A 26833-nucleotide genomic window follows, 5' to 3' on the forward strand; every position below is an offset into this window, starting at 1 on the left:
GAGAGAGAATTCTCGAAGTTTTGTGTTTTCCTCTGCATGATGTGATCAGTTGCATATAAATTTGCCTAAAGCCTTAAATTTACTTAATTCAAATGCTAACATTGACGGAACAATGATTAGTTGCTATAATATTTAGTCATTAGAAGTTGGAGTCAGAGTTTATAAGCTGTTTTTAATATGGCATTTCATCAAGAAAAAATGTTAAAGAAAAGGGCCAATTGCCATGATCCAAGGAACCAAGACGGAGTAAAGCCCAAACTGAGAATCGTCCAACAGCAGACCCAAACGAGAATGGAATTCTTGAAAGGTGGCGCTGTATTTTTCTGACATTGGAATTTTGAGTCTTGAAGATTTTCTTGAAGATGGAAATAACCTGTTAGCACTGGTATGAATCTTGAATGCATTACCTGGAAAATGGGGATTAAAATATAAGAGCCATGGCTGCTTCAGTCATATTCTGAAAGTGAAACAAAAAAAAAATATATATATATGTGTATAATGATACTGATATGCAAATTAGAATTTGAAAAGAAAGAACGATCATAAAGTTTCAGAAATCACTTCATACAAATAAGAACAAAATTTACAAACTTCAACAATCTGCTAATGAAGCTTAAAAAAGTTGGCCACAACATTCTTAGTTAAGAAATTGTGTTGCAATCTTTTGATTCTTCTGATCCTATCCTTTCTCATCCACTGTATATTCACTATAGGTTGCCTAAAGCTGAAATAGAAAATGCAGTCCCAATACAGCAACTCCTACACCACCAGCATACATGATCAAAATCATTTCGCTGAATGCATGGATTTCTATCTATAGGGCATTCTTTCTCTGCTGTTCATCCAAGGGTTTTTGTTCCATTCAGGAGGTTGAAAATCCAAATCAAATAGCGATGCCATAGCTGCTTTATGTGAAAAACTTAGCCAATTTTGTTGTTGGTTGATCCTGGCCTTTCTCACTGAAGAAGTTGCTGCAAACAAAACAAACAAATTTGCTTTGAGAATTAGACAGACATAAACTTAGGAGCACAAGAACAGATGATTTTCGATGGTGGCAAAAGCTACGCTTGGGCGAGAATTAAAAAAAAAACCAAAAAAGAAGTGTTAAAACACCATACCACCAATGCTTCTGTCTGATTTTGCCAAACAAGAAGGTCCTAATGACTTCTGCAATCTGACTGAATCATGGAACATCAAAGTGTTGCGACATATGATTTCTCTGTTCAATGTAGAATCAAGAAGACGGAAACCGTACTTTTCAATCCAGTTGCTGATCCTCTCAGATGTGGATGGAATGACCAGACTTTCAACATTGAGGTAACAAAGAGCCTGGAAGTGAAATCAGTTTGACAACTTTTTTGAAGAACTATATGGATTATGGTAATTAGAAGAGAAATAGAAAGGAAATCAAATACAGCAGAGCAAAAAAATCTCCATGAAAACCACCAGTGAACTATAAATAATATTCGTAAAGATTCAAATATGGACTTAACTGATTCAATTGCGACCATAAGCTTTTTGCACATTCCTTTGCACCTATACTGATCGCTGGTTGCAATGAAGGGCATCTCAGCAAGCTTTGTCCCATGAATCCTGCGGGTCAATTAGAAGAATAAATGAGATACTTAAACTGAAATCGATGCGCACGTGAAGATGTAAGAGGAGAAACCTCAAGGATGCCACAGAGATAATTTCATCATCCTTTTCCAAGACGGCAGTATAAAACCCCCTAAATTGGATTCTCTTGAAGTTTGCTCTGTAAAAAAGTTATTACAAAGAAACAAAATGTTCACTTTTGGTAGTCGTGAAAACAAAATAAGACACAGAAAATGATAAAATTTACATCTGTTGATGGGTAAAGAAAGATCAAAAGTAAGATGAATTTCATCATCGGCATCAGAGGAAAGGATTCGTCCATTTATTATTCTTCTAGAAAAACTTGAGGAATTTTTTGTGTAGGGAGGGAACTAGAGACATATGATAGTGATTGCACAATAAACCTACCCGCAATTATAAACAACACTACGGATCACATTGATTCTAGTATGGCGGTCTACAATTGGCTCAAAGCAGTCATCCATCAATCTCAGTGCAACAGCAAGCTTGGAGTGGCAAACGATTCTTTTGTATGTGTCATCTGTGTAACTACCTGTGTCATTGTCCATGTGATGAAGCAAACTCCAGGAGAAACCTTCATCAAGCTCATTTTTCAATCCAACTAGGTTTCTCTCCAACTTATCATAAACCTTTCCAGAAAATTTGTATTTAGTGCTTAATGAACTGATAAGTCAGAACTAATCATGAAGAAAATCCAGTTCTTCAAGCTAGAGTCAAGAGAAGATTGTTAATCATGCTTCATTAAGATTACCTCTTTGCAGCGCCCCTCGCAAAAAGGTGCACATGGCATACTGTTGAGATCTATTATCTTCATTTCTCTCCGCAGATGGCAGTTCCAGTGATCTGTAGAACAGACAAAGCTTATGTTTATGCCTTAACATCTTAATAACAAGTTCTCACTAGAGAAAGAAAAGAATAAATAATAGCAATGAATGAGATAGGTGCATGAAAATTTAGGAAGATTAACGTGTTACGCACATTTCTGTTCACATTGAGGACATTCAATTAAATAGTCATTGTCGTGAGCAGGATTTCTGCAGAATCTGCAAACACAGTATGGACAATACCAAGATCCTCGAGGAACCTCCTGAACCGAGAATAGAACAAGTAACATTTACCTAATTGTCTTAAGGTCACTAATTAGAGTATCAACTGAAATTGTGGTAACATCAGTCTTACCTTCAACTGAATGCAATCTTGATGGTATGTTGAATTACACAGCTCACAACACATTAAGTTTCCTCCATCTGCACAGATCATGCAAGCATCATCGTACGAGTCACTTGCATTACCTCTAGTCTGAATGCGATTGAATTTACGACTTTCACATTCTTCTGGCATATTCCAAGCTCTAATCATGCAAGATAAAAGAGAGTTTTGATTCTTGGAAGTGAAAATCCTTTCATAGGGTTTAGCAGATTGCCTCCCACAATGAATACTAAAGTTTGCTACAGTAAAGATCTTATCGCAACAGTTGCATAATATGCCCTCTCTCCTGATTATTCCCTCCTTAATGATCTTCTTGCTGTGGTCATCCATATAGAAAACTTCTGCATTTTCTTCAATTGTTTTGGAATCTATAAGCCACGAAAATATGGTTGCTTTCATCTTCCACTTCTCATTCTCATCCTCTTGATTTCTTATTCTGCTAGCAGAATACCCTTGATTCTCATGGTCATTCTCATTTTCTGAACTTCTACCACTTCTGTCTGTGGAGAATTTGTTTTCTTGGTCAAATTCATCTTTAATTTTCCTATTCCATCTAGAAGTGGAGCTTCTCTTGATTCCAAAGTTGATTCTTTCAATCTTCAAACAACCAGGCTCCTTCCTTGCTTGTGCCATTTTGGATGTTTTGATCGGCTTCACCTCCCCTTGCTTGATGTCTTTCTTCTTCGATGAACGTGTTGGTTTTCCTCTCATTGTTGAAGTTCCAGCTGTGAATTGAAGACCGTTAATGTCACAACTGCTGTGTCTCTGCCATCCACTTAAGGAAGTGAACTTTTCTTTTCTAGACAGCCTTTGAGCCCACCTTACCGTGTAATCAGGATCCTCAGCATTGTCTGAGCTACATGAACTTGATGAATTGCTGCTTTGCTTCTTCCTTCTATGCGATTTTCCAGCCATTCAAACCATAAAGAACTCCAAAGAAACACCAAATTTGTGCTAGAATTTTGGGTTTAAGGTATACTGGAAGGTTATGAGAAACAAATGACATAAAGATTGAACCAAAAGCCATGTAAGTACAGATTTCTGCAGGCATATAAGGTATCATTTGAATACTTATGTCAAGGAAAATCATTTTGATTTTCTTGCTATAGCGGTATGGATTCTATTCACTCGCCTCATTAAAACCTTGTGTTGTCAACGGAAATTTCAGAGTAGTAACTGAAGACAAAAGAGGAATAAAGACAACTAGCTTTTCATACTACATTGAAAGGGCATTTTACTACAGATAGAGTTTGATCGTTTAGAAGTTGCAGTAGGTTCAAACTTCAAAGATGCTTCTGTTGAGGTCCATTTCTAGAATTTTACAGTGTTGCCTGTGCTATTACTGCTGAGTGATTTGTAGAATGAACTTCCACTTAAACATGGCCCTTAAGATATGTTATTGTAAGATAAGGTGAATAACAAATTATTCAAGAGAAAAGTGTATTATGCTCATTATCTTGTCTAAAATGGAATAGGGCATCTCCTCATCACTTTCAATATAGTACAGTTGCCTCATTGCATGAAGTACTGATTGGAAGGTGGATTTTACATGAACTTTTTCTATATGAAAGGGGAAAAATCCTGAACGAGTTGTCAAGAATGCCCTTTTAGTTAAACTATTTTAGGATTATTGGACTATGCTGATCATCCTAATGCAAAAGAACAAGATCACAGCTTACAACTTTCAAGTTGATGATTATAGGTGATTTGCATCATCTTGAATAGAACATAGAGTAAAAGATTTACTTGTTTTTCACTCCATATGAGAGCATTATTGAAGTATTAGTTACCACAAACAAAATTTCACGTGTATGAATCCTATTTTACCATCAAATGAGGTAAAACTCAATATATTGCTAAAGTTGAAAATATGCTACATCAGTGTCCTGGGCCATTTCTGTCAAGTAAGCATAATAAAAGGGAATATTCCAAGAAAAACAGCTCTATAGTATCCAAGTACTAAGCAGATAACACTGTCGACTTGGTAGTGTAAAACTGTTGAAACTCTTTCATCTTTAAAACTTTGATATGGCTACACGTGATGTTTTATCTTAAATGTACACGAATTTTGCAAATCATGCGCATTGAATACGCGAGAAACCCATATTTTGGTTTATTTAGGGAGATCTTTTACAATAACCAGCTTTATCTTATAGCAAGATTAAGAAAATTTCTAGATTTTCTAGGAAGCTTCAGACGCTTTAATTTGCCAAGTGACATGAACGATTTCGAGGTACCTAGACTAACTTCTTGAAAAGTCCCTGATGCAGATAATTAGAAGGAATCAGTCCGACCAGCAGCAAATGAAAAGTTATAATTAAAAGATGGGGTCTAACCGTAGACTACAAATGCTGCGAATCTTGGAATGCATGGAAACAATTTCTTATGGATACAGTTAGTCGATTGTAAGGGTAAGAAAGGTTGAGAAAAATTACTTAATTCTATGTAAGGATATATTACATTGAACCTAAAAAAAAAAATTTGAATCTTGGTGGGGAGAGAATTGGATTAGGTGGTAAGATGGAAGGGATTACAATTAAAAGATCTTGGATCATTGGTATAAACATAGGACCCTTTAATCCAAAACATAGGTATAAACATTGAACCTTGGTATTCATTTGCATAAACATAGGACTCTTAATTCAAAAATAAATAAATAATTAATTAACTAAAAATGAAAGAAAGAAACATCGTGACTATGTCCCTTACCATCAATCTGCTTCTTAAATCTCACTCATTCCCTACTGAAAAAATAAAATAAAAAAAGAAACATCGCGACTCTTTCTTTGGTCATGTTACTAAAGTCTACAATGAAAATAAGTTTAATAAATATTGATGAAAATTAAGTAACTATAAACCAAAACTAGTCTTCTAATTGTGAATATATTAACCCTAGTAGAGAGTCGCTACAATTTACCTAAAAAGTATGTTATCTTGACCAATTAGTGTTACAAAAATAGTGTGCCCTTGTTTTGCTTTTGTTTTTAATATCTTCAATGAGAAACATGGACTTTGAATTCTGCATTCATACTTTCATGTCATGTTACACAAGACCTCACTTACACAACAATCTGAGCTAAAAAAATATTTCAATTTCAAATTATGGACACATATTCAATACTCCAAAATCTACAGTTATAACTCTTATCACATAAGTTTTGAACCGCACCTACAAAATAGATCAATAACACATTCATATGTACAATTTCCTAATTGGGAGAGAATATCACACTCCTGTGGAAATAGGTAGGTATTAGATAAAAGGTAAAAGTAGTACACAAAATAGTATAAAAATGCTGATAAGGGTGGTTTCGGTAAATTCAAAAACCTCATATGGGCGTCTCCCTAATTATGAGAAACACCAGAGGTGGTCAAATGTAATTAGCCCAAAGAAATCTGATTTTGGCCACGGGCCCACCTTATGCCCCGGGAAATTTGAAAACTTTTCCCTATTCGCGCCATCTATCGGCTCGAACATGAGAAATCAAGAAGCTGGAGCAGACTAAAATACACATAAAGTTACGATCTTTGCCCCCTCTAGTGCTGCATTTCATCGTTTTGGATAATGGGTTCTTCAGATTCCTTATCGCTTCCTTCAGGTTTGTTTGATCTCTGAAATAATCTTCAATTTCTCATTCTTATTTTGCAAATCTTTGAGCTTCTTGCATTGTCCATAAGACGTTTCTCTTTTTGCCTGTGTGATGTTAAGGAAATCATAAAAGCAGGTTCTTTTATTGGGAAACTGCCTTGGCAATCTTTTATTTTCTTTTCTTTTTTAATGTTTTCCTATAGTTTAGTGTTTTTAGTTTCAAAAATTTTACTGGGATTTTGATTTTTGTTCATATAGAGCCTCCATATATAGCCAAGTGGTTCCCAAGTTATGTATACGAGTCTCCAGAATTGAATAGCATCGATGATTTTAACGATTCTGGTCGTCCCATATTAGCTGAAACTGGGGAGAACGAAGAGGAAAAGGAAGGGAATTTTGATGAAAACGGTGTACTCAAAAGAAGGCATGATGTTTTGCTTTCTGATGGGAAGGATACTTCAGATGGCTTTCTCCAGTCTAATTGCATTGATAGAATTGACAACCGGAACATTGAGGTCATTATATCCTCCTCTTCTCTCTACTTCAATTGCAAAGAATGTTGATTAATTGATAGGACGTTTTATAAAGTATAAAGAGATAATTGGTACTATTATCGTTCACGATTACATCATTATAATCATCTTACAGATAGGAATTATGTCAATGTAGTACGGTTATTGGCTCTAATTATTAGTGACCAAGGAGGTACATTTGAATTGATATTCACTAGGATTCATCGTGTGGGTGGCTCAAAGCATTTAATTTGCTGAATGGGCCACTGCAAATTTAATTTTGTACAGTGGAATTATGAAAGAATGAAATAATGTAAGAAAATGAGCAGAAAAATGGTGATCTTTGTCATATATGGAATGCAACTAACTGATGGTGTTAAGAGATGGTAACATAGTTCCTTAAGCTTGAGCAAAATACTGTAGCTGGTCATGACTTAATGCACCATGGAACAGTGGGAAAGTCTCTGAATGGCCCGGTGATCTGAAAATCTCCATTAATCATCCACACCAAAAATCAAGAGGGTCAACCAAAATCCTTCCTTTAGAGGTAATCGGCATTAATAAGCCAATCGCTAAATTGATGTTCCTGACAAGCATCAGTTACATAGGCTCATCCAGATTACCAGTCTCAGACACTGTAACAACAGTTTGCCTCAATTGCAAATCAGTTATGCTAATGATATCTGTTAATTGACCGGTCAAGATGATGGTTCAGGGAGACATAGAAACTCCACTGAGATTGAACTGACTATTTCAGTTTTCTTCTCCGTGCACTGGTATCTTTGTCATTCAAACTTTTTGGGTGTCAGATGTAGGTAGTTTGTTGTAAGGACTTGATTTTATTACCTTGCTTGCTGTCAATTAGGAATGTAAAAATGGTGTCCTTGTAAAGAAGGCCTTTCATTCCATAATCTACAATTCTGTTTCATCTGACAAGTTCGTGGAATGAACTCTGTGACTAATGTTTGGCAAGCATTAAAAACGTAAAACTGCCCAAGTCTATGAGCTGAGATCTCAAATTAAAAGGTTTGATTCCCTCTTTCTTTGTCCAATTCAAACTGCTGTCTTTTCATTCATATCTAAATTAAGATGCAGTGAAATTTTTGGGCTGTTATTTTTAGCAGAGAGATGAATATTTATGTGCTAGTTGAATTTCAATTTTTGTCTTGTAGGTTTTGAAAGATTCAGATTCCCTCTCACTTTCTTCGGGTATGCATGACCAGTCCAGTTACTTTATCTTTATAAAGAAATGCTCAATGTTGTCTTCTTACATCATGGAAAACTTGAATATTTGGATTCTTGGTTTGTGTATGCATAGTCTGAACCCATAAAACTATTAACAATATCTGGCCAATCCTTGACTTCGTATTTCTTTGTGTTGATATCAGTGCCTCCAGATGTTAGGAATTGGTTCTCTAGTTATGAATACGAATCTCCAACAATTAATACCAGCTACGAGTTCAGTTCACAGCCTCATGGAAATGTGTTTGATGAAGAATGTATCACAGGGAAAGAAGACAAATTGATTAGGGCAACTAAGGCAGTTCAAAAGAATGATTTGGAAGGTCAGAAAACTTCTTTTGGGCTTGTCAAATGCACCAACTCTGGCAGAAAAAAGGAGTATGAGCACCACTCCTTCCCTAAGGTATTATTGATTCTTATTTTCTGCTAAAAGCTGTTCTGGATCGACCAGATTTATGTCTTTGGGAAATGATGCTTGAAATTGACAAGCAAGTTTTCAAGCATATAAACTCAAGTTTTTCTTTTTTACACGTACATGACCAAAGGCTGATAGCTTATACAAGTTCCATTTAACTACTTGAGTTCAACCTATAACCTTTTAACAACAGATCATGAAACACCTAAATTTCTGAGTTGTATTAACTGATTTGCATCGTTCAACTCTGAATACTGCAATTGCTACCCCTGCTGCAGTCTGGGTTTTGAGTTTGAATTTCTCCCAATCTGGCTTTGACAAGTCTAAGAGAAAGGAGATATTTTGTCAGTGATTATTTGGCTTCAAACCTAGACACTTCTAGAGGATGAATTTGACATTTGTCTCTTTGATTACCATTTTATCTGTGGCTGGTATAAATGACATCACAGTCATTAGCAGCACCAAGATTTGCTTTTAGCACTTATTGCACCATAACATTCTTGCTTGTAGGAAAAGAATGGTTCAAAACAATCTCTCTAAGGTACTCTGACTCTTTTTTTCTTTTTTTCTTTTATTGAAGGGAATTTGTTGTTGCTTTTGTTACATAATCTGGTATTGTGTTAGGAGTCACATAATTTAAAGACACCTCAGATTTTCACATGCTTAAGAAGCTTGTATGTGGCGAAAGCAGTAACAAGTATCAGTGAACTATCCTTTGCTTCTCATTTACAGGATATACTAAAGGCTGATGGAGAGAAAAACTCAGCTATACTAAATGACTTGACTCCTCAAAGGCGTTCATGTCAAATTCTGCCCTTGAAACAGATGATTGACCACGGTAAAGGTTTAGCGGAAGGTTTTGAACTATCAATCCAAAATGGAAAAAGCCCTATTGATGCTTTAAATGCTAAGTTCAATGCGGAGCATAGTCATATGATGTTGAATATCAAAAGTAGGTCAGGTAGCAAGATGGGGAACTCGCCTCATAAGGCAATTCAGAGCAGGGTTCCAATAGAAGAGAGCGATAAGCCTGAACATTTTACCATAGTTACTACAACTAGACCACCTACAGAAAACTTGGAGTACTTCACTCTGGTAAACCAAAAACCAGAAAACGAGGCTCTTGGTGGACAAGAGAATAAAGAGAATGCCAGGACAGGGTTTGCAGAAAATGGGTTCATTTCGATGAGGAGGAGCAAGGTAGGTGATGGAGAGAATTCTTGCAAAGGGCCACTTGCTGGTGAGTCTTATTCTTCTAGGAATGGAGCCACAGTTCCACCAAGAGGCAACAAGGAGGCTACAGCAACAAGAAAGATTCTCTTGGACACAACCAATTTCCAAGCTCCTAATCTGTTGGAAGTTACTGGAAAATGGAGGTGTCCTCAAAAGAGTAAACCCAACTTAGGCCCTCCTTTGAAGCAGCTCAGACTTGAACAATGGGTTCGTCGGGTCTAAACTTGTCTAGACATCCTCAAAAGAGGAATGGATTGCTGCAAATCTGTTATCTAGACATCCTCAAAAGGCAACAACCTGTAGACTAGTATATGTTCTAAGATGCTGAAGTAATAGCTACTCAGGTATATGTTCTAAGATGCTGAAGTAATAGCTACTCAGGCGTTTGAAAATAATGTACCAATTAGAAGAATTGTCTTCTGCTTACACCGAAACTGCGCATTTGCAAGCTAGAAAATGCATGTAGATCGAAAAACTCAAGATCTCGTCTTGAGCCTTCAAATATCAGAACTGTCCTTTGGCATGATCTAAAAACAGTTACGGATAGAGTGCCATAACAAATGAGACTGCAAACTATCAGCTCCATATACATGTATTATATGTTTGGCTAACGAGTGCCCCTTAAGAAGGTTCTTAGGCATTAGTTCTTGGGAATAGTGTCATTAATTTGGGAAAATGTCTAACTGTAGGGATACAATGATTGTGATTATGTGTATTAATATGATAAGTTAGGTGTAATTTAGGTATACTAACAAATATTTACCTGGCACATGTTAGAATAAGGTTTTCTAAAAAGCACTTGCTTAAGAGAGCCTTTTTTTGTGTGGAAAATTTGAGTTAACTTGGTAAAGTATGTTGATGCAATCTGGAAATATAAATGTGCATTTGTCCAATAAAATTGGCATAAATTAGTTATATTAATGGGTTCCCTTTCATTATAAGGAGAGGATATTGACAAAGGAAATATTTTTATTTGAATTCTACGGTATTTGGAATAAAGTTGGATGGGGAGAATTAACTGTTAGAATTTTCACAAACAAGAATGGAAATAATGCTCGACATGGACCTTGTCTGATAATCCAATTCAGCATTTAAATTTATTGAGTTTAGATTTTAATATGTTCACGTATATTTGATAACAAATAGAACATCTAAATTAGTTAAGAATAAATTGAGCGGTGCTATACCTTGTTTGGATTGCGGTTTTCCGTCGGAAAATTACATCGTTTTTCGTGATCACATTTCCCTATTACCTTTTTTCCTCACATACATCAAATCGCTACAGTAATTTTTTCATGAAAAATCATGGAAAATGCAATCCAAACACAAATTTTCTAGGTAAAATTTGCTTTAAAAAAATATGTGATAAACTATTCACTTATTACTTAGTGTGATATACATTCAAATATATTAGATTTAGTATTTAACAATTTATTAATTTAACGGATTCAGACTTCAAAATTTCATGATTTTAGTTTTCAGACATCAATTTTATCAATCACGCCCGTAGTGTTTAGAAGCTTAATTAAGCAAGAATCAAAAAGAAATATCTTGGAGAATAATCACCATGTACCTGGTACACTAACATCTAGCCTATACAATGCTTGTGATTGGGAGTATAATGGATTTTAAAGAAATGTCCTTCAAACTCTATGGTGTATGAAATTTCACAGGGAATATTTCATCTTGTGTGATAATCGTTTTGAGTTTTTTAAAATACTCAGACCTTCAGAAACTAAAGAAATAAGTCTTTGCTTGCACAGTTGCACATGAGTCTCCGTGCGTCCAAAATCTTCAGCTTTGCTTCTTTTTTTGGAGGGCTCCATGAAAGCCTTCATTAGTCCACACGCGGGTGCCACTTTTCCGGTGGCAATTCAGTGTCACTTCTATATTTATGCCAAGTGTCCTGTTTATTTAATTTGTCATGTGCTATTTATTTAAATTTCTTCTATCATCACTGTTTATTTAATTTGTCATGTGCTATTTATTTAAATTTCTTCTATCATCACGTGATAAGTGGAATTGGCACTGAATTTGACACCGAGTAGTGGCACAGAGGATTCTAACTGTCATTAGTCCAAAATAAGTATCCTAAATGGAGTTGGGGCATTAAATAAGACTTGTTTATTCTCTTATATACTCAAAAAAAAAAAGAAGGAAAGAAGAAAAAGAGTACAAGACCATATAGTACCGATGCATGCAACTGGACTATTATATGTGTAAGGTAATATTTAGTATTTCAAAAACGGCTATGGTTCAAGATCAAAATTCACTATTGAATCTGGTATTTGAAATTATAACAACACTACTAACCCTAGGTTGCAATGTCTTGGACCTATATTGTGCATGGTATAAAAATTATATTATACTATTTCATTTTATTAAAATAAGTGAGGGATTTTTGGAGTATTTTGATCAAATAGAAAAATTTTCCATTAATTGTGTACGTTACATAGGTTACATGGAGATCAAATTAGTAAAGGTTTTTGAAATTTATTGGTGTTTGAATGATTATCTTCGACTAAGGCTGTATTATATGAAATTAAGAGTTTTCAATTACAAAATGTTTTGTAACTTACAATTATAATTCGAACACGATTTGAATAGCTAATAATTTTCAACATTTATTTAGTGAATAATTATAAGTGTAAATTATGTTTTGACTAGTTTTGTAAATACGGGTAATTGAGATAAAAAAAAAAAACTAACTACAATTTATGTTTGAGAGTTGCAATTATTGATGTTAGTACGAGCAATACTCTCTTACTTGTGCAAACTAGAGAGGTTGATGGCAAGTACGGCTTGGTTGTTGTATATTTGGGGTTTGACTATTATAACTTAGGATCATAAAGTTAGAGAATTCGCTAAAATTGAATCTTCTGCTTAAATCACTTTAAAGAAAATTAGATACTCGGTGCTTTGACCCTTTTCACTTGTATATTATTATAGTATTGGTGTCTAACTTTTTTTAATTATTGTCTAATTTTCATTATTGAATGTTTGTTTTTTTGTTCTAGTTGAACAACAGCTTAAGAAGCATACCAATAATTATCACAGGAACCTGTACTTTCAACATATTCTTGACTAGTTTAACATACAGGTGTTACTGAGGCAAGCATAATTCAATCAACAAGTGCTTTGATTTGTTGAGTTTTTAAGCTGACATCCCAAGTTGTTCATCGGGAAAAAAAAAAGCCTCATCCTCGATTGATTGTGAAACTTCGTTGCCTGTTGTCACGATCAAATTAGTGACTTGGCATGACATGAATCATCTGTTCAAGTCAAAAACATTAGACAGATACGGAAATTAAATAAAGAAAAGAAAAGAAAAAGGGTGCGGTTGAAATCCTTCATACTTGAATTTATCGATTTGCTTTCCAATTAGATTAGTACTATTTACTGCTACATATAATCGGCTCCACAAATCCTGAAAAGGAACAGAAAAGAAAGATAGGGAAAAGCCATGGTTTTTTTACCTGCTGTAGCAAAATCAGTAGGCCAGCAATGGCTGAAGCAAAAATCGAAGCCCATTTCATCTTCTCAACAACTGCTTTTTCACCTCAAGAAATTCAATATATATCCACATGAAGAATGGAATCGCCAGAGTGTTCGAACCCTGATTTTGCAGTCTACTTCTGATTCCGTCAAGCTTCACAAACTCGATGACTCCGATTCCGGTAACTCCATTTTCCTTGCACGCTTTTAGCCATCAGTGTGGTAAAAATATGATCTTTGTCTCTGAGTTCATCTTTTTTCAAAGCCCTTTTGCCCATTGGATGTAATGTTCAGTTTCTTTAATTTAATTGTTTTAATCTGTATTGTTTCTTTTTCTTTCCGGGGAAAACAAATTTCTATTTCTTTTTTTTTTTTGGAATTATTTGTTTACTTTATTGTCATGGGTCATATGCCTGCTACAGGCTCCATGAGTAAGGGAGGGATTAGCAGCATTTTGTTTTGTTCTTTTTCCTTTTTTGTTAGAACGTCTACTCGTATTAAAATACAGAGAACAGTTAACAAAAGCCTTACAGTATATTGAGGAAGTGCCCAAAGATTACTCTACAGCCTGTGTTAATCACAGTGGGATTAACCCGAACCATTGAATTTGCTGGTTAATCTCTAATGTATATCTAGCAGTTTGAATACTAAGAGCATTATCAGCTCTGTTGACAAACTAATAGGACCACTGTGAACCTTGGAGCTTAGTATCTTGAGGTCCTCTAAGAAGGCAGCTATTAAACCATCCTGACAAATTTTTGAATTGATCTTTGCTACCAAGAGACATTGCGGTAATATTGTTTCTCCAATCTGCTTCTAATGCCTTGATTAGTGCCAGCTTTATAGCTTCTGCTTCATCTTGATATAAGTAATCAGTCTTCCTTTCATTGAGAGCCCATCTGGTTACAAACTTTCCTCACCGTCCAGTGCCATCACACCAATTTCTGAATGACATAAGTTGGCCATGCAAACTACCAGATCGAAAGAAAAAAAATTTATTGCGAAAAGAGATGGCCTAATTGGTGAGAGAAAAAAATAAGAAAAAGGTTTCACTTTGGATGGAGCTATTTAAACTTGAAATTGGGACACTGAGGAAAGATGGTTGCTCTTTATTGTTTTTATTGTGAAGAAAGGAGAGGAAGGATTTCACGTTATCCCTTGAACTGATATAGTAAAAAGAAATGATATTCTCTCCGAAGTCTGACAATCAGAAAATCTTAACTAGGATAATTCACCCGTACTTTTAAGTCACTCATCATGGTTTGTTAAAAGTTCATATGGTAAAGTTATATTTGGACTGTTTGGAGTTTGAGCTGTCTATTAGGGCTCTGCAAGAAATGGTGAATTGTAATTTACTGTAATATAGTTACTTACTAATATGTTCTTTTGGGGTTTCTGGACCAAGAAATATGTTTTGAATGAAACTTGTCCTGTCAACTCAGTAACCAACTGTGCATACTGAAGAAGCATATTCTTGCTTACAGGAGTTGTTGAAGTTAACTTGGATAGGCCTGGAGCAAAAAATGCAATAAGTAAGGATATGTTACATGGGTTGCAGCGAAGCTTAGAAGCTGTTAATAAGGATCATTCAGCAAAGGTTTTGATGATCTGCAGTTCTGTTCACAAAGCGTTCTGCGCTGGTGCTGATTTAAAGGTGAATATCATCTTTAGTTTTAGATTGATTTGATAGTATGTGATGTATATGTTGAACAGTTTATTTATTAGGTGTATAAGCTTCATTCGTGAGATTAGAATAATATTTCTGAGGCCTAAACTCTTGTCAATATCTTTGAAAAATGTCCACAATAATGGAGTTTAAAGATGATTCTCCACCTACAGCATATTTAAATGTCACAAGGCTTGAACTACTTGAAGGGAGTTCTATGGTTTTCATTAAATAAGAATGGCTTCAAAAGGATTATCTTTAGGGAGCTTAGAAAATAAAAGTCTATTTTGGAACAGTCAAAAAATGCATTAGTAGGTTCTTGGCAGCTGGATAGGTGATTTACAGAACTTATAGAGATTTAGCTTCAATAAGGATGCTAAAACATTGCGATGAGCATCCAAGATTTGATTGTGACCGTTGTTGAGCAGAGAATGAATTCCGCTGAGTTTGAGGACTGTGTCTAGTCAATAACATATGCACCTACAAAGGTTATAAAGTAAAATGACCAGAGAAACAACTCATTGGCCAACAAGATATTTCAGTTACAATGAAAGGTACACTTGTTAGAGTCAAAATTTTAATTGTAGTAAAACAAAATCAATCCTACCCATGATGCAAGCTGAATTATAAATGCTTCAAGAGTGATGATCTGTAAAGCCCATTAACCACTTGTTTGTTAATGAAAAATGAAGTCAAGGTCAATCTTATGCTAATTGCCCTTCTTGAAGATTTGTAAGCGATATAAATGTAATAAAGCATTTCTTATGTTAAATATTTCATGGCATAGTTATTATGGAATTGTTCTCAGCCAGACAATGGATATTCCGCTAATTTAATTTACCAAGCAAAATTCTATATGCTGTATGAGTGCTTCTTCAGGGTATTGTCTATTTCATTTTTGGTCTTTCTTGTTTCTTAGTCCATAATCTTGTTAGAGTTCACTTGCTTAATGGTGCCTTTGCTTGAAATGGGATCCATAGGAAAGAAAGACAATGACTCCAGATGAAATTCAGAATTATGTAAATTCTCTGCGATCAACATTCTCTTTTTTGGAGGTTTGTACGCATTCTCTGTTACTAAGTTGTTAATATGTTTTTAGTTTTGTTTGACTATAAAGCTGTCAGAGTAGATCTGTATAACCTCCACCCTAATGTGGAGCTCTTCTTGAATAAAGACTTGTGTTGCCTTTAGGGACTGCATATACCTACAATTGCTGTTGTGGAAGGTGCAGCACTGGGTGGGGGACTGGAAATGGCATTATCATGTGATCTCCGGATATGTGGTATTTATCTATTGAGCTTCAAATTGAAGTCCTTTGTTTTGTGTTGTTATATGTACTGTTGTGAATTTATTGGTCCACAATAACTGATGCAGGGGAAGATGCAGTATTTGGCTTGCCAGAAACAGGACTTGCTATAATCCCAGGGTCTGTGTTGCATTTGCTGTTGATGTTGTTCTAGTTTATGGATATGCTACCTCTACTTGTGCCATCTCTTTGAATCTATCTTTTTAAACATTTATCATTTTGAAACATATCTTGTTTCTTGATTTGGTGTGTCAGTAATGTCAGAATGGTACTAGTTCCCACCTCAGTATACATATTTGTTGCTGCATGTTGTATGAATCATGTCTAGCTTCTTTCATGGTTTCTTTTGTAGCTGAAAATATTTTGCAGTAATCTTTCATATGATGTAAATTCTAGCCTTTTTCAGGGCTGGTGGAACACAACGGCTTTCTAGATTGGTTGGGAAATCACTAGCAAAAGAAATCATATTTACTGGTCGAAAAATTGGTGCTAGAGATGCACTGTCGATGGGTATGCTTAGTTTAAGCTGCTATCCCCTGTTAGTGGTTATAGTGGCTAAAAATGATAAGAGTTGCACTATCCTGCAGGTCTGGTGAATCACTGTGTTCCTGCTGGTGAAGCTCGCTCAAAGGCACTTGAAATTGCACGAGACATAAACCAGAAGGTACATTAAACATGTGATTTGAATCAGAAACATGAATTTGCTGTGTGTAGGATCATATTTCTATAACTTGTTCGAATTTTTATCACAGGGGCCATTGGCGATAAGGATGGCAAAGCAAGCCATTGATGGGGGCCTTGAGATGGATATAGCATCAGGCTTATCAGTTGAGATGGATTGCTATCAGCAGCTTTTGAACACGAAAGATCGGTTGGAAGGTTTAGCTGCCTTTGCTGAGAAACGAAGGCCAATTTACAATGGTGAATGAAAGTTAAAAAAAAAATGCAGAATTGTAGTTAGGTGAATCAAAGCTGCATTTGGCCAACCCAAGATGGGGTAAAAGCATGTATTAGCTTCTGTACATGAAAGCTAGGAACTCCTTTTTGGGGCTGATTGAGCTGTTGCTTTTGGATAATTGGTTGGTTCATCAAGTTCAATTGGTTGATCAAAGCTTTATATGCTGATTTCTCAACTTTTGTGCTGTAAATTTCTGTAACAAAGACGAGGCTATACATTCACAAAACTCCCACATCTTTAAAAATACCGGCAATGGATAGTAGTTGCAAAATTTTGAGATTCAATGAGCTTGTTCGGTGCAAGACCATGAATCAGCAGGGTTATGCTAGACATAAGTCGTGCCTTGACAAGATTGGCTTTCTGCAATTGAGCACGATGGAAAAATTTTGCCGCCATTAAAAAAAAAAAAACAATTCTTGATCACAAGAAAATGAACAAATGACAAACATTGGGGTTATTCCACAATTTGTTGTCATTTTTAATGTTCAAATTTAAAATATATTAATGTTTTTATTGGCTTTCCCAGTAATAGGGAAATTAATTTCGAGAAAATCAACTTCCAAGCAACCTTTACTAACTGTCACATAAAAATTCAACCTAGCAACTAAATTAAAAAGAATGGTACAAACTTCCATGATTTGGCTTTTTTTTTTTAATTATCCCAAAAAACCCAAGATTTGAAGCACTAAATATATGTTTAAAAGAAAAAAAGGAAGAAGAAAGTCTGACTCGGTTTAAGGATAAAAAGGTCCCGTGATAGACCAGGGACTCTAAAAGCCCTTCCAAAACCTATATATAAAGCAATCCATCACCAGACCGGGAGCATCAGGTGCTTTTACCTTCCTCGAAATCAAAAGATTCGCTGCCTAAAACCCAAAAAAAAAAAGAGAGAGAAACCTAGAAACATGGCAGACGAGAGCCCTTCTGCTAAGAGATGGCTTCCACTTGAAGCCAACCCTGATGTTATGAACCAGGTTCCTCCTTTTCTGTTTTTCAAATTTATAAGTAACTTCTTGAAGTTCTTATTTTTTGTGCGATTTTTCTTATTGTGTTTTGTTCGTTACCTAGGCACCATAATGGCTACTTAAAAACGGAATCTTTTTTTTTTTCGCCTATTCGTTTTCCTTTTATGTTGAAATTAACTATATATTGATTTAATTCTAGTATTCAGACTATTTTCTTAATTGCTTTTCCAGGAAGAACCCAAGGTTGTTTTTTTTTCTTTTTAATTGTCATGGAAGAATATCATTATCTTATATCTGGGCACTCTAGTTATTACAAGAAAATGGAACTCCTTTTTCCCCGCTTTTGGAGAGCTATGATTTAATTTTGCTATTCACTTTCATCTTGGGGAAGATGTAAGTTTTAATTTTTGTTTTCAATACGGAAGCGTATTCTTCAATATTTTTTTAATACACCAATCGGGCCAATGGCCATCCCTCATATTGATGCTGTTAGGTTGTTAAACGGCAGTACTGAAAGTGGACCTCCCACATAAGGCCTGGAGTAAGGGTGGCTTTACCAATGGGGTCGACCCTTACTCTCGGATTGATAATGTTATTCAACCTAAACTGTTGCTGTTTAATTAAATATGATAAGATTATTAAATTAAAGAAAGTAGTTATTTTGAGGGAAATGGATGTATTAGCAATTACAGCAGAGCACACTAATTATATAAGATTAAAGAAGCATTAGAAAGAGAGAAATTGTTGCTGCATATCTAATATGGTTTTGTTACTGGCAGTTCCTTTGGGGGCTTGGTGTCTCGCCTGAGGAGGCAGAGTGCTGTGATGTCCTTGGATTGGATGAAGAACTTTTGGAAATGGTTCCAAAGCCAGTGCTTGCTGTGCTGTTTCTGTATCCCATCACGCCACAGGTGCGTTGTGGGTGAAATCTGTGTTTGGTCCTACTATTGTAAATGTTGTATTTCTTTTCTGTGGTGATGTGTGAAGTTGGTTGTTCCTGTGTTTACTGATATTGGATGAAATTGTGTACTACCAGACTGAAGAAGAAAAACTAAAAAAAGACGGCTTGATCAAGGTTAGTTTACAGAAATTCTCTTCTTTTTTTTTTATGTCTGTTCTCCTTTTTGATTCCAAAGCTGTCATGTTTTATTATGTTGTATTATCTGCAAAATTTGCTAGTAGCAAGAAGGCAGTGTGCTCGTCAATTAAGTGGAAAACTAAGAGTTTCAGGGCTTTTTAGTCATCAGTTGGCTGAAATCATTTCAACAAGAAAACAAAAGCCTCAAACCAGCTTTTGTAAGTTGTTTGTGTGTAGGCCTTTAAATGGGTTGGATGCAGATGAGCAGTACCAGTTCATCCTTGGATGAAAAAATTATTGTGAGATTCAAACTTGACAGGTGGCCTTACAGTTGCCTTACACTGGAGTCATCTAAGCCTGCTTCTTAGATAAAACAAAAGTTTTTTAACACATTTTAAGTGGCTTCATTGTATGTTAGCATCTAGGACTCACTTCTTTTGATTTTAGAAGTGCATATGACAATTTTGGCAAAACCACTGCATTCTCTTGCAAACGTATTCACTCATGCAAAAGCTTTATTCTGCTGTACCGTTTCTTCTGGAGGGAGGTCTTTTTTCTTCAAATCTGCTTTCCTGTCAAAGCAGTGTTGTCTCGATCATATTACATTTGGTCCAGTATTCTGTCTTTAGCAATGCCTACAGTGATGCCACAGTTGCTAATACTATTTCATGTTCAATGGTTGACTTCTATGCGCTCCCTTGGCCCTTCATGGCTCCATGGGGTTCCTCAAGTCATGCTACATTTTGTTGGTCTTCTGAAATTGTTGGCAATTTTTTTTGGTTTTCCTGAAAATGATTGTAGTTTTTCTGTGTATCTTTTAGAACTAGATTCCATGTTTCATATGACAGCTATTATAAATGTTTTTAGTGTTATTAATCTTATAGTAATTACATTAACACTAGGAAAGGGGCATATCACATAATCTGCCTGCAGGATCCTAGTGCTGGAGTATACTTTATGAAACAAACTGTCGGAAATGCCTGTGGAACAATTGGGCTTCTTCACGCCGTTGCTAATATTACTTCAGAGATAAATCTTGGTCAGTACTCTATTCCATGGATGAACAGTATCATGTCCAATTCATTTAACCTTTGTGGTGTTCTTCATATATATCATTACTTTTTATTGTACACATAAGAGACTGCATTTTTTTCTAGTTTTAGTCCTTTTGAATATTGTTGTTGGTAGCTAGTCTTTGTATTCCTAAGAGATGGCTAGATATGTCCCTAGTGTGTTCTGTCATTGCAGTCATAATTGCCAATAGATTTCCTCATGATTTCTTCATCTCCTCCCAGATTGTATTTTGTGTACTGTAAGATGCTGAGTTTACCCAATCTATTGAGGAGTAATGTCATAGATGCAAAAGAATAGTCCATAGAGAAGGTAATTTTACTAAAAGCTAAGGATGCATTGCATGGGCGTGATTACTACACGACAAGGTTAGGCCTATAATATGCATCTCAATGAAAAGTATGTTTGCAAACAGATGATATTCTGTACTTCTACCTGTGGAGTTAAAAGTGAAAATGGCGTGTCCACTTGTAATTAGTAGTTCTGAATTTGTTTTGCCTTGTAAACAAGAATATTAAGGCCAATTTGTGCTACAAATGGTAAGGTAACCGAAATTTAGAATTCCTTTTATTTTGAAGCTGTGATCTTGTCTTGATCTATTTTCTCTTTCTGTTGCTTTCTGTTGATTGCAGCTGAGGGCTCATACCTGGACAAGTTCTTTAAAACTACAGCAAACATGAACCCAGAGGAGGTCTTAATCTTACTTATTTTTTCTTTTAGAAATGAAATTTTAATGCAAGCTTATCCAGTGGATTTGCTTTGATGTGCTTAACAGTATATTTACTTTTCTGGCAGCGTGCAGCATTCCTTGAAAATGACAAAGAAATGGAAGTTGCTCATTCTGTGGCTGCTAGTGGTGGTGACACAGAGGTCAAGAATTTGGCAAACATCTCTATCTTTTTACTCAAGTGAATCATTGCGAAAAAGGCGAATAATTATATACTTTACCTAGTAAATATTTTTCTGGCATTTGAAAATTTTGAACATGGTAATTAGATCTTTTGACAATATGAGTATATTTTCTAGTCTTCAACCAAAGGAAAAGGAGATTCCTATAAGCATTTGTCAACTAGTTTTTCCTGTTTCATTAATTAGTTTTTCTACTAACTTTCTAATGTGGCTTGACTACATATGTTCTATGTTATTTCTTTATTCATTTATTCATAAATTTATTTACTTTTGCAATTTGGTGGCAAACATTCTGAAATGTTCTTTCTTTTTTAGCTACTTTTAAGTTGTTCAAAGGAGATTCTGTCTTCGTCTGACAAGTTTCCATTTACAGGCTAGAGATAACGTGGACACCCATTTTATTTGTTTCACATGTGTGAATGGTAAGTCTTTCCATTTTGCCTTCCATATATACGCATGCCCTTTCCCCACTCCTCTTGCTCTGTAAATATTTGTTTATCTTCTTGAGTATACCTTTTATTACTAAATCAGATACAACATCTTATTAGTTGAAAGCACACGCAGTTCAGGCTAAATTATTCATTGCTCAAAATTGGCTTTACTGCATCTGCAGTCCACTAGTTTTCAAGTATTTCTCTATTCTATTCCCAAATCATATCTGCTATTCAATTTCCTCTTGGACTTGTGAAGTCCTTTTGGGCTAATTGAGTACTGAGTTTGTATTTTCTGCTATAAGGCCTATAATGTCTATGGTTCACTGAAACATCTTACGATCACATGTTCTAAAAGCTCAGAAAACTGGTTTAGGAGCTTGCAGTCATTTCCACGGTAGTTGCAAGGTTCTACATGCTTGCAATTGTTGCTTTTCTTTCACTCTTGCAAATTGTTTGAATTGATAATGCCCAATTAGTTTCAAATGTTGGTTATATTATCTAAAGGAAATTGTTCCCTGTTTGACATGGTCCATGTACTTTTCCTGGTCATACTTAGCATACTTTGTGATATAGCTGTTTGAACAAGTTAAACATAGATGTAACGTGTGAAGCCTTATACAGGACAACTTTATGAGCTTGATGGAAGGAGGTCCGGACCAGTTTCACATGGTTCTTCCTCTTCAAGCAGCTTGTTGCATGTAATGTTACTTCTTTCTCTTCTTTTTATAATTCTGGTGCTTGGATAGGAGCATGTACAACACATTGCATGAATGGGGATGACAGTTGGTGGAAAAGAAACTAATCTCAGACAAAGCTTAATGCCACTATACGCCATTTTTTTTGTTCAAAACATTTTGGGTGTTTTTACAATTGTATTCTCCTGCAGTAGGAAAGATGTTTGTTTATGCATCTATTTATGTTGTGAGTTAGAATTGTCGATGTACAATATATTTTGCCTTCTTTGTCATAAGTACCAGATACAGATGCCTTACTCGAGCTTTGAGTAGCTTGATTCTTTTCCCCAGAGTTGTTGAATGAGAGCAGGGTCTTTTAAGTTTTTATAGTTTATTCTGGGCAATCTAAGCTAAATGGTAATATACATTTTTGAACATGTTCTGAAAAATAATTGTATAAATCAAGAAAGAATGAAAGAATCAAACTCAAATTTTAGATGATATGGAGAAGATTTCTCAATTGCTCTCTTGGATAGCTGTTGGGTTGTAATGAGGATTGGGCACAAAGGAGTAAGATCAGAATACGACTGTATGCCAAATTATTAGAAGTGCAACTACGTACCAACATAATAGTGTATGCTGTATATAATATCCATTGAAGCTACGAGCAGAGATATCTTAAACTCGTGTTGAGCATTGACTTGTCCATGTTCTACTTTTTCCTCTTTTAGATGAACGTCTTTGATGTTATGTGCAATTTTGTCACTTTTCAGTTACCCTGTCAAGTATCTTCTTGGTGTGTTGTTAACATGGGGAGTTTAGGATACGAGGGAATGCAATTAGAGAATGGGTGGACCTGGTGTCAAATATCTTGGATAGTTTTGCATGGCCGGCATATCCGATAGAAAGGAGCTATCAGCCTATCCAATGCTTAGTCAACTGGATTTTATGTTAGTTTCTATCTGCTCATGTCCACACGACTCGAAACTTGTCTGCTTCCTAGTTGCTGTCTGTCTGCTCATGTCCACATGATTCGAAAGTTGTCTGCTTCCCTAGTTTCAGTTACGAAACGACTGTTTTTATGCTTCAGTTAAAGCTGGACGTTCAACTTCTCTTTCTGAGTTAATCACATCGATTGTCTCTGCAGGATGCAGCTAAGGTTATTCGGAAGATGATGGAGAAAAACCCAGATTCACTAAACTTCAACGTGATGGCCATTTCTAAAAGGGTTTGAGGAGAATAGACGATACAACATGAACATCCATTGCTGCCATTGAGAAGTTGACCCACCTGGCTCTACCATCTTCTTGGCCTAAACCATGAGGACTGTTATTTTGCGCTCGTAATTACATGTAATGACAGAACCAGTTTTACTAGAATTATTAAGCCCTGGAAGAAGTCAGCTGTAACTCGCAAAACTAAGTAGTTATACGTTTGCCTGATAAGTAAATGATGACTTAGTTACTGCCAGAATTTCTTCAGTACAATCATCTCGATGCTGCAGCAATTTGTAGGGCAAATTTGCTTCATTTTCACCTCGGAGAGATATCGACAATAGCCAGTTTGGCAATAGTGACAGAGATTCATTGGAAGTGGCTGACCTTCGCAATTGCCACTGGCAATTCTTAAACTTGCCGTTCGGCAATTCTCGACGGCAGTTAGCCAGGGAAGGAGTCAAAAATATCCAATGGCAGTAGTGGCAGAAATTCATTGAAATTCAGGGGAACGGGCAATGAGTTGATTGTTGCCAACATTTTGGTTCTAGCCTGATGTTGCAAAATTTGTTATTCTTTCCAAATTTAAATTAAACTTGAATTTAAACTTACATTTTTTCTTTAAGAAATTTGAATTGACAAACCTCGAACTGACATTGACATTATGCCCAATCTGTATTGTTCACGGCAATATAAGGGAAAGGAATTTTGAACTCAAAATCTTTTACTTACAATTACCGCCACAAGCAAGTCAAAATCAAATATTGCCACTTCGAGCCACAATTAATACACGATTCTAGTCCAACACTTCCGTAACATAATTGATCTCAAAAGTTGCAGCCTTGCGGGATTTAGCCTTGCGGGATTTTTGTTTTAAAAAATGGTGGTACTCTCTTTCAATCAAGATATTCGATCCTAGCTTACAAATTAATAATCCAAGATCAACAAATTTAAAATGCAAAAAACCCACAAATTAATCATAGAAAAAATAACCAAAAAAAAAAAAAGAAAAAGGAAAAAGCTTGGAATTAGAAGCCTAAAAGAAACACAAATATATTTGCACACATGAAACGACATATCCAACGACAAACTCACAGAACAAGCTGACTTGAGAGAAACAGCAACTCATCTCCACTCTCTACAACAGTCACAACAACAATTAAGTCGCCGATCCATACAAAGTCACAATCCCGGCTAACTAAAGCACAGAGTTTATTCATGCATCATCATACATTAATTGCATGCACAATATTCCATCAAGTATCTTGATCTGGGGAACCTTTAATCTGCTGCTGAGCCTGCTGCCCAAAATGTTCAGCTTTGTCCCTCATCTCCTTAGCTGCATGAGCAATCTTTTCTCTCGCACGATCCAGCTGATCTGCACCGATGGGGTGCTTCCCAGTCGCATACCTGAACATCCAAAAGAAAATAAAGCTAAAACGAGCAATCTTTTCTATCACATGATCCAGCTGATCTGCACCGATAGGGTGCTTTCCAGTCGCATACCTGAACATCCAGTAGAAAATAAAGGTGGCAGTTACGCCAAGACCTCCAGAGATGAAGAACCCTGCAAGAATCAGAAAGAAGGTTACAGCAGCTGGGACTAGCACAGGACTGAAAATCACCAAAAGGGGCGTTGCCAAAACTAGGCCTATCACTGCTCCAGCCAGTGTCAGCCCCGATAGAACCATGAGTGAACCCCCCACGGTGACTGCTGTGGTGGTTTTTATCACCTGACTAGTTGAGTGCTGTGTCTGCGGCTGGTCAGGGCGGGTTGCCATTTTTTTTCCAATTTTTTGTTGGGATTTTCAGTACAATGGATGGAAATGGAGTTGGGATGTGAATTTGAGAAGGGAAAGTGGAGAGAATGGAGCTGGTGGTGTGGAAAAGGATGTGTGTGTAATAAAATAATATAACCAAGGCTGGCTGGTCGTGGTGGTGTCACGTGAGGGGAGGGTCGAGTGTGACGTGTACGGTGCATGAAATGGATTGTTTGGGTGGCTGACACGTATGTTTTCCGGGCTGATAATCTAGTAAGGGAAACCAAACACTGGGATGCGGATGGAAGATTGTCGTCTCCTGGGTGATAATAATATTCGGTTGTAGACCTGCTTCACGGTTTTACGCTGTTACTATTTGTTTTTTGATGTATACATACTTAGATGCAGTGATGCATATATCCTTTACTACTTTACTAGCAAAAAGTGAACGAAGAAGATGTCAGCTCCTGAATGGGAAGTTCAAAACTGAAAAATAAATTCTTGCTGTATCTATATCGTGTAAGCAAAATGAATTTGGCCCTTTTCTGAGAGGTTTGTAAGGATCATAAATATCTACCTTAGGTTTTAGAAATCATTCTACTAGAGCCCATATCGTGTAATGTTGTAGTTTATTTTTGGAAGTAATAGATGATTTTATTGATAAACTAGATTTTATAGTATTTGAGCAACGGCCCATATCGTGTAATGTTGTAGTATTTGCTTGCCTTGAATAGAAAAAATGACCAAATTCATTCCTGAACTTTTTTTCTAGAGTCCATTGAGTCTTTAACTTTCATTTCTGATCAATTTATTTCTTAAATTTAATCTTTGAATCCAATTAAGTTCCTTTGCGTCAGTGCCACCACTTAAAAGGAATCGGATTTCTAATTTAATAGTTAAATAAGGATATTTTAGGAACTTTAGGTATAAACTGTAATCAAACTAAGTAAATTAAAAAAAATCAATAATATTTGAGGTATTTTTAAAATTTAAAACTTTTTTAAGATTTTAAAAATTTTTAATTAACTTCTTTACCCTTCCCCTACCTAACCTCACGTTGCCATAGCCACCACTGCCTCCCCTCCCCTCCCCTACCTCACATCATCCATTTCAACAATTGATAAGGCATTCAACAAATTCAAAGTGCATTCCAACAAACGATAAATAGCCTCTTTCTACTAGCTACCAATCCCACCGGATTTTACAGCAACACAAGCAATTTGCTTTGAAATGCCTTTGATAAATTCAAAACATCTTCGGCAAACCGGTAGAAAAACTAAGGTGGCGTTTGGTTCGCGTGTTGGAATCGGATTCGAATTCGAAATCATTCATCCTGGATTTGGAATAGAATAAATCATTCCAATACATTTGTTCGGTTCAGTGCCAGGAATGTATATCATTACTATAATTGATGTTTGGTTCGTTGCCTCTTTATAAATGGGATATAAGAAATTTTTATTAATTAAATATATTAGTATAAATGTAT

At 35.8% G+C, this 26833-nt stretch overlaps 5 protein-coding genes across 6 annotated transcripts; 3 read left to right on the forward strand and 2 right to left on the reverse strand.

Annotated features, from left to right (window-relative positions):
* Nucleotides 1-566: 566 nt before the first annotated feature.
* LOC113704965 (increased DNA methylation 1-like) lies at nt 567-2233 on the reverse strand. Its single transcript, XM_072060706.1, has 5 exons — nt 2005-2233; nt 1670-1756; nt 1494-1593; nt 1119-1329; nt 567-971 (listed from the first exon to the last, which is right to left on the reverse strand). Exons 1-5 carry the CDS (start codon nt 2163-2165, stop codon nt 811-813), a joined length of 720 nt encoding a protein of 239 aa, XP_071916807.1. The 5' UTR covers nt 2166-2233; the 3' UTR covers nt 567-810.
* A 4025-nt stretch (nt 2234-6258) lies between these two features.
* Nucleotides 6259-10321, forward strand: LOC113703622 (uncharacterized). Its single transcript, XM_027225048.2, has 5 exons — nt 6259-6425; nt 6674-6930; nt 8100-8136; nt 8316-8572; nt 9317-10321. Exons 1-5 carry the CDS (start codon nt 6392-6394, stop codon nt 10037-10039), a joined length of 1308 nt encoding a protein of 435 aa, XP_027080849.1. The 5' UTR covers nt 6259-6391; the 3' UTR covers nt 10040-10321.
* Nucleotides 10322-12729: 2408 nt separating this feature from the next.
* Nucleotides 12730-17417, forward strand: LOC113703045 (probable enoyl-CoA hydratase 2, mitochondrial). The gene is made up of 8 exons (XM_027224261.2): nt 12730-13494; nt 14797-14966; nt 15959-16033; nt 16170-16260; nt 16353-16404; nt 16691-16794; nt 16872-16948; nt 17037-17417. The coding sequence occupies exons 1-8, from the start codon at nt 13281-13283 to the stop codon at nt 17211-17213; spliced, it is 960 nt and encodes a 319-aa protein (XP_027080062.1). The 5' UTR covers nt 12730-13280; the 3' UTR covers nt 17214-17417.
* A 567-nt stretch (nt 17418-17984) lies between these two features.
* On the forward strand, nt 17985-23846 carry LOC113704067 (ubiquitin carboxyl-terminal hydrolase 3). Of its 2 annotated transcripts, XM_072061633.1 has the most exons (10): nt 17985-18216; nt 18987-19118; nt 19244-19282; nt 20219-20324; nt 20989-21047; nt 21152-21226; nt 21639-21687; nt 22321-22397; nt 23147-23323; nt 23521-23846. In XM_072061633.1, the coding sequence occupies exons 1-9, from the start codon at nt 18148-18150 to the stop codon at nt 23276-23278; spliced, it is 738 nt and encodes a 245-aa protein (XP_071917734.1). In that variant the 5' UTR covers nt 17985-18147; the 3' UTR covers nt 23279-23323; nt 23521-23846. The 2 variants fall into 2 exon arrangements, with proteins under 2 accessions (XP_071917734.1, XP_027081507.1); XM_027225706.2 differs by lacking the exon at nt 23147-23323 and having other exon boundaries at nt 18005-18216.
* Nucleotides 23847-24615: 769 nt separating this feature from the next.
* LOC113704068 (oleosin L-like) lies at nt 24616-25484 on the reverse strand. Its single transcript, XM_027225707.2, has 2 exons — nt 25094-25484; nt 24616-24997 (listed from the first exon to the last, which is right to left on the reverse strand). The coding sequence occupies exons 1-2, from the start codon at nt 25366-25368 to the stop codon at nt 24844-24846; spliced, it is 429 nt and encodes a 142-aa protein (XP_027081508.2). The 5' UTR covers nt 25369-25484; the 3' UTR covers nt 24616-24843.
* Between the last annotated feature and the right edge of the window lie 1349 nt (nt 25485-26833).

This window comes from Coffea arabica, chromosome 8e, assembly GCF_036785885.1.
Source record: "Coffea arabica cultivar ET-39 chromosome 8e, Coffea Arabica ET-39 HiFi, whole genome shotgun sequence".
NCBI lineage: Eukaryota > Viridiplantae > Streptophyta > Magnoliopsida > Gentianales > Rubiaceae > Coffea > Coffea arabica.

Bases quoted from the DNA above. Each gene is read 5' to 3' on its own strand.
- LOC113704068 (XM_027225707.2), bottom strand. From the start codon at position 25,368: ATGGCAACCCGCCCTGACCAGCCGCAGACACAGCACTCAACTAGTCAG. The intron at 24,998-25,093 runs GTATGCGACTGG...TTGGATGTTCAG, and splicing joins ATTTTCTACTGGATGTTCAG to GTATGCGACTGGGAAGCACC.
- LOC113704067 (XM_072061633.1), top strand. From the start codon at position 18,148: ATGGCAGACGAGAGCCCTTCTGCTAAGAGATGGCTTCCACTTGAAGCC. The intron at 21,048-21,151 runs GTCTTAATCTTA...CTTTTCTGGCAG, and splicing joins CAAACATGAACCCAGAGGAG to CGTGCAGCATTCCTTGAAAA. The intron at 21,688-22,320 runs GTAAGTCTTTCC...AGCCTTATACAG, and splicing joins TTGTTTCACATGTGTGAATG to GACAACTTTATGAGCTTGAT.
- LOC113704965 (XM_072060706.1), bottom strand. From the start codon at position 2,165: ATGGACAATGACACAGGTAGTTACACAGATGACACATACAAAAGAATC. The intron at 1,757-2,004 runs GTAGGTTTATTG...ACTTTTTTACAG, and splicing joins AGTGTTGTTTATAATTGCGG to AGCAAACTTCAAGAGAATCC. The intron at 1,594-1,669 runs GTTTCTCCTCTT...ATTGACCCGCAG, and splicing joins ATCTCTGTGGCATCCTTGAG to GATTCATGGGACAAAGCTTG.
- LOC113703622 (XM_027225048.2), top strand. From the start codon at position 6,392: ATGGGTTCTTCAGATTCCTTATCGCTTCCTTCAG. The intron at 6,426-6,673 runs GTTTGTTTGATC...TTGTTCATATAG, and splicing joins TTCCTTATCGCTTCCTTCAG to AGCCTCCATATATAGCCAAG. The intron at 6,931-8,099 runs GTCATTATATCC...TTTGTCTTGTAG, and splicing joins TTGACAACCGGAACATTGAG to GTTTTGAAAGATTCAGATTC.
- LOC113703045 (XM_027224261.2), top strand. From the start codon at position 13,281: ATGGTTTTTTTACCTGCTGTAGCAAAATCAGTAGGCCAGCAATGGCTG. The intron at 16,034-16,169 runs GTTTGTACGCAT...TGTTGCCTTTAG, and splicing joins CAACATTCTCTTTTTTGGAG to GGACTGCATATACCTACAAT. The intron at 16,405-16,690 runs GTCTGTGTTGCA...AGCCTTTTTCAG, and splicing joins GGACTTGCTATAATCCCAGG to GGCTGGTGGAACACAACGGC.